The sequence below is a fragment of the Saimiri boliviensis genome, chromosome 9 (assembly GCF_048565385.1).
Source record: "Saimiri boliviensis isolate mSaiBol1 chromosome 9, mSaiBol1.pri, whole genome shotgun sequence".
Taxonomy (NCBI): domain Eukaryota; kingdom Metazoa; phylum Chordata; class Mammalia; order Primates; family Cebidae; genus Saimiri; species Saimiri boliviensis.
The window spans coordinates 110,326,271-110,336,452 of record NC_133457.1 but is presented as its reverse complement, the minus strand read 5'-3'; the positions used below and the strand labels follow the sequence as shown (position 1 = coordinate 110,336,452).

At 47.4% G+C, this 10,182-nt stretch overlaps 1 protein-coding gene across 1 annotated transcript; it reads left to right on the top strand.

Annotated features, from left to right (window-relative positions):
- The first annotated feature begins 724 nt into the window (after positions 1-724).
- On the top strand, positions 725-7,477 carry TP53RK (TP53 regulating kinase). Its single transcript, XM_003936486.4, has 2 exons — positions 725-1,164; positions 3,094-7,477. Exons 1-2 carry the CDS (start codon positions 882-884, stop codon positions 3,570-3,572), a joined length of 762 nt encoding a protein of 253 aa, XP_003936535.1. The 5' UTR covers positions 725-881; the 3' UTR covers positions 3,573-7,477.
- The last annotated feature ends 2,705 nt before the right edge of the window (positions 7,478-10,182 follow it).

Below are 10,182 nucleotides of genomic sequence, written 5' to 3'. Positions count from 1 at the left end.
TTTGTTGAATAAAAGAAAAGTCTGGAAAGAAACTAACGGCCAGCGGCGTCACAGATTGCAAGGGGGATAGGCAGGTTTTGATGTCTGTGCGTGTGTGCAAAGCTCTGTATTGTATAAGAATTTGCTACGGCCTGTATTCGCTTTATAATGAAACAGGTAGAAACCGAAAAGTTTAATTACTCCCAATTCAGTTTAGGTTCTGTCTCCGGAAAATTTTCCTGGATTCCCCAGCCCCCACCACCCCCATTGCCCTCTCTGAGTCTCCATTTTCGTTTCCTTAAGAAGGGTTTTCATTATTTAACCTTATTTCTTCTGAATGCACTGAATGGTAGCTAACCTACCACTTAAGACGAGGTCGGAAACATGGTTCATCGTCTTGACCCGCGCGACTCTGACTAGCTTGAGTGCATTTTGGGGAAAATTTAGGAGTCAGGGGAACAGGAGTTTCAAAAATAAACTACTAGGGGGTGCAGCTGTCCAGGAAGACTCCTGAAATGAGCAAAGAGCTTCCGGCGTTTTTCTCGACAGGCGCCGAAGTTTTCCGGAAAGAGACAACCAGTTTGGAGGTGGGCCCCAAAGCCGGCGGCGAGAGTTACCGAAGATTTCCGGAGAGAGCCGAGGAGTGGGGAAGGGCCGCTTTCCGAGAGTTGCCGAACGCTACGGAGATAACGGAAGAGGTGGAAGGCGGGGCCACAAGAGCCCTTCCGGCAGGGAACCCAAGGCTTCAAAGTTGGGAGGCGTAACCACTCACAGGCCGGAAGTTGCCGGGGTAGACGCGTTCGGGTAGCAGAAGAAGTCCGGGGATTTCCGAAGCGAGCCGAAGCATCGCGATCGTTTTCAGGGACAGCTGATCCGTCCGAGCTGTTTCACGGACCACAGTCATGGCGGCACCCAGAGCTGCTGTGCCCGACGGTGGCGAGGAACCCGCGCCGGAGGCTGAGGCTCTGGCCGCGGCCCGGGAGCGGAGCAGCCGCTTCTTGAGCGGCCTGGAGCTGGTGAAGCAGGGCGCCGAGGCGCGCGTGTTCCGCGGCCGCTTCCAGGGCCGCGCGGCGGTGGTGAAGCACCGCTTCCCCAAGGGTTACCGGCACCCGGCGCTGGAGGCGCGGCTTGGCAGGCGGCGGACGGTGCAGGAGGCCCGGGCGCTCCTCCGCTGCCGCCGCGCAGGTAAGGTGGGCCCGGATCCTGGCGTGGGTGGTCCCGAGGCTTTGGGGCTTGGACGGGCGAGGGACTCTCCTGCTCTCCGAGCCTCGATTTGTCTCAGTTTTTCCTTATGTGCCTTCTGCCTTAGCCTGCCTTTCAGAAATGTTATTCTTTCATCCCTTTCTTCATTAAGTCTTAAGAAACCACGTGGCCTTGCAGGGTCAAGCGTTTGTCCCGGGCCGTTCTGCCTGGTTCAGATCTGGGCTCTGTCATTATTGGGCTCAACGTTGAACATGTTTAACTTCCCTGAGCCTTGGTTTCCCTATTTGACTCGTTTCAGTTGTCGATCATTATCTGTTCACTTATTAGTCTTAAGAAACAGGTGTAATTACAAGTATTTGCCCTGGAGCCAGGCTCTTTGGGTTGATAGAGTAACTCTGCTGCTTCTTACGTAGCCTTTCAACAAGTTATTTAGCCTCTCAGCCTCATTTTTCTCACCTATGAAATGGGAGACATAGTAGCAGTATCCATGTCATAGGGATGTTGTGACCATTAGAGAAGGTATATGTGCCACGTATTATGTTCGAATGTGTGCCTGGCACATAGTGCTTAATAAATGCTGGACTTCACTAAATTGCCTATTTATTTTTTCATTAAACATATTCTTTCATTGTACGCTAGCACCATAAACCTTGTCCTCAGATGAGAAATTGACACTCAAGAAAGAAGTAACTTGCCCAAGGTTACACAGCTACTAAGTGGCCGGTCCAGGCCCTCAGGTCCATATGCCTCTGACTCAGAAGCACTGGCTTTTCACTTTTACACTTTTTGCCTTTCTTTCTTTCATCAGTGTTTTTTAGACAGCTGTGGGCACCAGAACATTGTAAGTGCTGGGAGACCTCGGGGAGGGGAGCCGAGCAATTCATTAGCCAACAAGCAGACACATGCTGCCCTTGTAAAGACTTAAGATTTCATGAAGTTATTTGTGTGTTCGTATTTCTGTTTTTGGCCTCTTATGATATGATATGTTAAGCAGGGATTGTATTATAACTGCTTTGTTTATTGCTATACCCCATTGATTTATCTCTAAGTTTCTAGAAAAGTATACTGAGCCGGGTTGACTTTCGGTAAAGATTCATTGAGTTTATTGGAGCTTTTGTTCCTATGTAATAGCAGCAGAAACTGAAGCTTAGAGAAGTTAATGTAACTTTAAGATTAGACAACTAATAAGAAAAGGAGACGGGATTTGAACCCTGTCCTCTCTGAAGATGAACCTCGAAGTCAGCCCACTGCTGGCCTTCTGTTTGTGACCTCGTTAGTAGAACCTGCCCTGACTGGGCTGTGCCTTGCTCTTTGGTTTTTGTTTTTGGTTTTTGAGACAGTGTCTCGCTCTGTCACCAAGGCTGGAGTGGTACAGTGGTGTGATCTCAGCTCACTGCAACTTCTACCCCCTGGGTTCAAGCTATTCTCCTGCCTCGGCCTCCCAAGTAGCTGGTACTACGAGCTACTTGTATTTTTGTGTTTTTAGTAGAGATGGGGTTTTACTATGTTGGCCAGGCTGGTCTCGAACTACTTCTGACCTCAAGTGATCCACCTGCCTCAGCCTCCCAAAGTGCTGGGATTACAGGCACGAGCCAGTGCATCTGGCCTTTGTTTTGTTTTTTTCAGGGAGAGAGTGTGATAAATGAAGTTCAGTGAGAAAGGGTGGTTTGGAAGGGAGGAGGAAGCTTTTGCCTCCTCAACTTAGCTGTGGGGTGGTCCCAGGCATAGTCCTGCAGTGGGCATGAGCAGGGGCATATTCCAGATGAGTTAAGTTGTACGATTTCCTGCAGCATTCCTAAATCATCCTGAAATAAGTAGATATAGTTGGAAAAACTGGCTTAATCTTTGAAAATTAAGTTTACCATTAAAAAAGAAAATTCAACCCAATAACCACTTATGTCTTGATTTCAGGAATATCTGCCCCAGTTGTCTTTTTTGCGGACTATGCTTCCAACTGCCTATATATGGAAGAAATTGAAGGCTCGGTGACTGTTCGCGATTATATTCAGTCCACTATGGAGGCTGAAAAAACTCCCCAGAGTCTCTCCAACTTAGCCAAGGAAATTGGGCAGGTTTTGGCTCGAATGCACGACGAAGACCTCATTCATGGTGATCTCACCACCTCCAACATGCTCCTGAAACCCCCGCTGGAACAGCTGAACATCGTGCTGATAGACTTTGGGCTGAGTTTCATTTCAGCACTTCCAGAGGATAAGGGAGTAGACCTCTATGTCCTGGAGAAGGCCTTCCTCAGTACCCATCCCAACACTGAAACTGTGTTTGAAACCTTTCTGAAGAGCTACTCCACCTCCTCCAAAAAGGCCAGGCCAGTGCTAAAAAAATTAGATGAAGTACGCCTGAGAGGAAGAAAGAGGTCCATGGTTGGGTAGAAGAATGTGTCTGACCACCACACACAGTGAAGCTGTTTTTTTCAAAGTATATTTGAAGAAATGCTGCAAGTAAGAGTAGATCTAAGTAACGGTGTTAAGATATTTGTAAGTGGTGTGTGATCGTGCCTGGTGTGTCATTATCATCGGCACTACTGGAGCTTTCTATGTATCTAAGACACGTTCTAGGCGGAATTGGGTATTTAAAGTAAATCTAGGACAGGCTTTCTCCCAGGTTGTGACTTGTACATCTCAGGTACATGGGTGGAGCACTGAACCACGTGAGAACTTTCTTCTCTTTTGAGTCCCTGTGAGATGAGGATGAAGTCTCAGTTGCTGATAGGTCTTTATCAGCCCCATAGCCTAGTGTTTTTTTGTTGCACGTGATATATTTGTCTTGAAACCAGTTTAATGGGTGTACAACTAGAATTTTTTACAATGAAGTAGAATTTCAGAATAGACTATCAGCATATTGTTTTATGAAACTTTCTCATGTATATAGAGACAAGGATATGTACTGAGTTTTGATGTCAAATACATTTCTCTTTCAGGGTCATAATCAAAAAATGAAAACTCTGCTTAACTCCAATTTCTCTCTTAAAAAAGCAGAGTTACAACTTTCAGGCAACTGAGATTCATGTTAACATTGTTTTTATTTTTATTGCTCTGTATTTTTGTGGTTACCTTCTAAGTAAGACAAGTGGTTGATACCAAGTTCCTTGTAAGTTTATACAGGTAAGCAAACTGAGTTGATTTCTGTCACAGGCAGTGAGTCGGTAGAGCCAAAATGGTCAAGTGACTTGTGAAGACTGAAGTTTGCTGAAGTCTGGTTTGAGGCACAGGTAAACCGAGTGTGGATTTAGAAGTCCTAGGAGCTAGCTTTTAAACTTGCCCAGCAGAAGAAGCCGTGTGTGGGTGGGGAGGGAAGGGATGTATAAAATACTTTTCTTCTTTGTAAACTCCATTCAACAAACATATTTTGTTCCTCGGCACCATGTTGGGGACGGGGTACAGTGGTGAGCCAGGCAGACACGGTGCCTGTTCTTTTGTAAGAAAATTTATTCTTATAAAAAATAAAGTATACAGTATGATGTTTTCATATACATTCTGAAATGATTGCTACAGCTGAGCTAATTAACACCCATCACCTCACACAGTTACCGTCCTGTTTCTTAACACGGACATTTACAGCGTGTGTTTCCCTCTGCACACCGCTTCCATCACACGCTGTCAGTTTTGGTATTTGGTGCTTTTGCTTTCATTCATCTCAATGTATTTTCTAATTTCTCTTGGGATTTCTTCTTGGACCCCTTGATTGTTTAGAAATCTGTATTTCCATACACTGATGAATGTTCCGGTTTTTCTTTTGTTACTCATTCCTAGCTTCATTCCGTTGTGTTCAGAGATGATACAGTCAGTGCCTGTTCACGTGAAGCAAACATTCTGTAATAGTAGTACCAGTACCATGTCTGTTTCATTCATCACAGTCAGCACGCCCCAAGTGCCCAACACGGAGTGGATGTCTAGGAATGAGGGAAGACTTCCCTTCCTGGGTAGTTGTGTCTAGTAGAGAGGAAAACTAATATTGTCTGCTTACTGCATGTCAGGCACTGGGCTAGGAATTTTTACACTGGATCTAAAATAACTCTTAAGTTAGGCATTGTCCCCATTTTATAGATGGAGAAACAGATCCCAAAGGGTGGGAACTTGTCCAAGACATCACAGGTAGCAAGGGCACTTTTACCTGGCTCCAAATCTGTATTCTTTCCACTGACAAATGAGATATGGGATATGGTGCCTCTTTATAGTACTGTAATAAGTATTGGCATATAACATTATTTTTTAGGAACTCCAAGGACCACAGGAGCTGACAAGTTTTTCAATTAATATTCCCAACATGGGGCCGGGCGTGGTGGCTCATGCCTGTAATCCCAGCACTTTGGGAGGCCGAGGCGGGTGGATCACGAGGTCAAGAGATCGAGACCATCCTGGTCAACAAGGTGAAACCCCGTCTCTACTAAAAATACAGAAATTAGCTGGACATGGTGGTGCGTGCCTGTAGTCCCAGCTACTCGGGAGGCTGAGGCAGGAGAATTGCTTGAACCCAGGAGGCAGAGGTTGCAGTGAGCCGAGATCGCACCATTGCACTCCAGGCTGGGTAACAAGCGCGAAACTCTGTCTCAAAAAAAAAAAAAAAAAAAAATTTCCAACATGACTGAGATGGCTCATTCCTCAGTTTCCTCACATGTACTATAAGGCTAGTACCTGCTTTGTGCTTTTGTGCATTAAGTCAACAAATCCCTACCTGATACGGTTTGGCTGTGTCCCCACCCAATCTCAAATTGTTTTTGTAATCCCCAGAGGGACCCAGTGGGAGGTAATTTGATCCTGGGGGCTGTTCTCTTGATAGTGAGTTCTCACGATGGTGAGTTCTCACGATAGTGAGTTCTCACAGAGGCTGCTGGTTTTATAAGGGGCTTTTCTCTTGTTCAGTACTTCTTCCTGCCGCCATATGAAAAAAGGAGTTTTTGGCTCCCCTTTGGCCATGATTCTAAGTTTCCTGAGCATCTCCAGCCATGCTGAACTGTAATTAAATTTCTCCTTTTTAAATTACCCAGCTTCGGGTATGACTTTATTAGCAGCGTGAGAATGGATGAATAAGTACTCACTATGTGCCAGGCACTGACTGTAAGAGAGGGGAACATGAAGCTTGCTTTCCTGGGGAACAGACAGTTTCAGACAGTGATGAGTGAAGATGTGAAGGGAAACCAGAGACACAGGAGATGAAGGGAGCATATCCCAGGCAGGCTGTGGCGTATAAAGTTGGTGAAGAAGGAACATCCCCAACAGCAAGGCCGTTGTGGCCGGCATCAGCGAGCAAGGAGGAGCAGAACCTGAGATGGGAGAGGCAGAGCCAGATCCCGAAGGGCCCTGTGACGAGCTTGCATTGGTGGCTGGCAGAAAACCTAGAGGGCAAGAGTGGAAGCAGGAAAACTGGACGTGAGAAGGCAACTAAAACCAACTGGACCAGTGAAAACATTAGCCAGGGTAGAAGCCATGGCGAGCATGCGCCAACTGCTTGGCACAGGACCCGGCAGCCACCGAGGCAGGAAGAGTGATGGAGGAGCAGCCTTGTCTGGGGTAACACCGGAGGTTCCTTGTCTCATGGTTACAAAGGTCAAGGATGTGGACCCACAGTGAGGTTAAGAACAGAAGTTTAATAGGTGAAAGAATAGCTCTCCACTACAAAAGGGGTCCTGGAAAAATGGGTTGCTGGATCTGCAGTGAAATGCAGGGGGCTTTATAGATGAGCTGGTGAGGAGGTGGTGTCTGATCTACAGACGGCATGAAAAACTGGTTGGACCAGGTGTGCCATTTGCGTAGAGTATGAATCTCAGTGCCCCCACCCCAGTCTTTCATGCATTCGAGTTCTTTGCCCTAGCTGTGCCATGTTGCCCACTTCTTTATTACTGTACACTTGGTGAAAAAAGGGAAGACGGAGCCTCCCTGGTGGACATGCCTGGCTCCCAAGTAGCCCTTTTCTGTTGGCACAGCTACCAGCATTCCCCTGTGCAAGCGTCCAGCTTCTTTATGTTTGCAGCTGGATTTTTCAGGCTGCTCTTTGTTAGAAAATAAATGATTTCTGGGGCTGCTTTTTGTTGGAAGGGAAATTCTGCCGAGGATTCTTTTGCCCTCAATATCTGCCTAAATAATATCTTTCTGCCTCCTGTATCAGTGGCCAGTGGCGCTGGGGGTAGCCGCAGCTGTCAGAAAACAGTAATGATCTTTGCAAGTATCGAGGGGGCAAGCAGTAGATATTGGAGACTGGAGAAACTTCACAAATGCCCCCAGGAGAATTGTCCGTCTGTGCACTTAGCCCACAGTGGGAAATAAAGGGTTAACAAACATTCCTATGTGAACAGTGGATTTCTTCCCTAATTCAATCTTGCAAATGGCTAAGGAGCCCTCTGCACTTTGAGATCCCTTGACATCCACGGGGGAGCTGCAGGTGCTTTGCAGAGCTGAGCCAACACATCAGTTTTGTGTGAATCCCTACCTGAACCCAGCCAGATGAGGATTATAATCTCCATTTTACAGTGGAGGAAACCCTCGGCCATGGGAAATAACCTGTCCTAGAGTATTAGTGACAGAGCTGGGATTCAGACCCATGCTTTTAACAGCAGCTGACTTTATGATAGAGTGACTCCGTTTTTTGCATGTATTCACCCATTTTACAGAAGATGCGAATGAGACACGGAGAAATTAAGTCTTGCCCCAGGCCACTCAGTGAATGGCAGAGCCAGGGAAATGTGATATGACAGAGATGTGACCAACACTTGACACAGGCCCACATTCCTGGAAGATTTTTTTTTTTTTTTTTTTTTTTTTTTTTGAGACGGAGTTTCGCTCTTGTTACCCAGGCTGGAGTGCAATGGCGCGATCTCGGCTCACCACAACCTCCGCCTCCTGGGTTCAGGCAATTCTCCTGCCTCAGCCTCCTGGGTAGCTGGGATTATAGGCACGCGCCACCATGCCCAGCTAATTTTTTGTATTTTTAGTAGAGACGGGGTTTCACCATGTTGACCAGGTTGGTCTCGATCTCTCGACCTTGTGATCCACCCGCCTCGGCCTCCCAAAGTGCTGGGATTACAGGCTTGAGCCACCGCGCCCGGCCATTTAAAAGTGCTTCCGGGCCCAGTCCATGGGGCCAAGAGAGGTAGTTCCAGAGCAGAGGTGCTTTAAAGCTGACTTAGTAAGTGCTCCAAACAAGCGGCGTTCTTATTGTTGGACGGGCTGAGCTGACCAAGCCCACACCTCGTGCTGCCTTAGGGGTAGGAACACCTGCGTTAGGGAAGGCAAGCAGGGCATAATCTCTGATTCAAGTGAGTCAACCGTATTCCTGGCCCTGCTTCCAATAAACCTTTATTTATAAATCAGACAGCCTGTGGGCCATAGTTTGCCAATTTGATTTTTTAAACCATCCCATTAAGATCTTTGTCGATTATTGAGGTTTTTGGTGCCCCCTTAAGTTTGTGCCTCACTTGTTTCACTCTAGTCCTAACCCAGCTGTCACTGACCACCAGAACCCCGATGGAGGAGCCCGTGTTCTTACAAGGGTCTGCACCTGCTATGGTTTGACCGTGTCCTCCAAATTTCTGGCGTTAGAAACTTAATGCCCAGTGTAGCAGTATGGAAAGATGGGGCCTTTAAGAGGTTATTGGATCCTGAGGGCTCTGCCCTCATGATGAATTAATCCACGTGTGGATTCATAGATTAATGGATATTATGAAAGCAGGACTGGCGGCTTTATAAGAGGGAGAGGGACCTGAGCTGGCACACCCACCACCCTTGCCTTGTGATGCCATGTGCCGCCTCAGGTCTCCTTAGAGTCCCTGCCTTCAAGAAGGCTGTCACCAGATGTGCCCCCTTGACCTTGTACTCCTCCATAACAGTAAGGAACAAACGCCTTCTCTTTATAAATTACCCAGTTTAAAGTATTGGTTTTTTTTTTTTTTTTTTTTTTTTTTTTAGACGGAGTTTCGCTCTTGTTACCCAGGCTGGAGTGCAATGGCGCGATCTCGGCTCACAGCAACCTCCGCCTCCTGGGTTCAGGCAATTCTCCTGCCTCAGCCTCCTGAGTAGCTGGGATTACAGGCACGCGCCACCATGCCCAGCTAATTTTTTGTATTTTAGTAGAGACAGGGTTTCACCATGTTGACCTGGATGGTCTCGATCTCTTGACCTCGTGATCCACCCGCCTCGGCCTCCCAAAGTGCTGGGATTACCGGCTTGAGCCACCGCGCCCGGCCTAAAGTATTCTTTTAAGAGCAATAGAAAGCAAATGAACGCAGCCCTAACCTCTTGGGGAGCTAGGAGTCTCCCCTTGGGTCCTTAATTCTAGGCACCGCAATTTCAAAGGACTGTGCACTTTTCTGCCACCAGGGGTCATAAGTTACCATCATTCTCGGTGCCGACAGGTAAAGAAACCTCCCTTCTCTTTCTTCTCTTCCTCCTCCCTCCTTCCCCTCTTTCTTCCTCCCTTTCTTTTCTCCGCTTCTCCTTCCTCTACTTCCATCTTTTCTTCCCAAGTCCCTGCCTCCCTTCCTCCCTCCTTTGAACGTGTTCATTTATTCACTCAACACCACCTTAGCTGAGCACCTGTGTGTAGCAGGCACTGTGCTAATTGTGCACCATGTAATGAGCAGGATATAAATGAGGATATCTAGTTCCTTCTGGTCTTAATGTTTCATCCATTCTCTCTTCACTCACTCCTTTACAGGGTATTTAGTGAGCACATGGGCTGTGTCTGGCTCGTCTGAGAAAGCTGCAGGGATGACAAGGTCCAGCTGCTGCCTGGGAGCCCCTGGCCTCGGTCCTGGCCCCTTCGTTCTTCCTCACTCAGCAGCCCAGGGAACCCTTTTAAAGCCAGAATGTGCCACTTCTCTATTCACAAGTATGCTGGCTTCCCAGCCCATGTCTCCTTGTTTACCAGGTGCATGGCCTGGGATCCCTTCCTTGTACCTCTCTGTGCCTCAGAGTCCTCATCTGAAAAATGGGCTCACAATGGTGCTGCATGGTGGAGTTACTGTGAGTATTGTCACTGGTCAGGACC

Excerpts from the sequence above, each read along its gene's own strand:
- TP53RK (XM_003936486.4), top strand. The coding sequence starts at position 882 with ATGGCGGCACCCAGAGCTGCTGTGCCCGACGGTGGCGAGGAACCCGCG. Across the intron at positions 1,165-3,093 it reads CCTCCGCTGCCGCCGCGCAG|GAATATCTGCCCCAGTTGTC; the intron begins GTAAGGTGGGCC and ends TCTTGATTTCAG.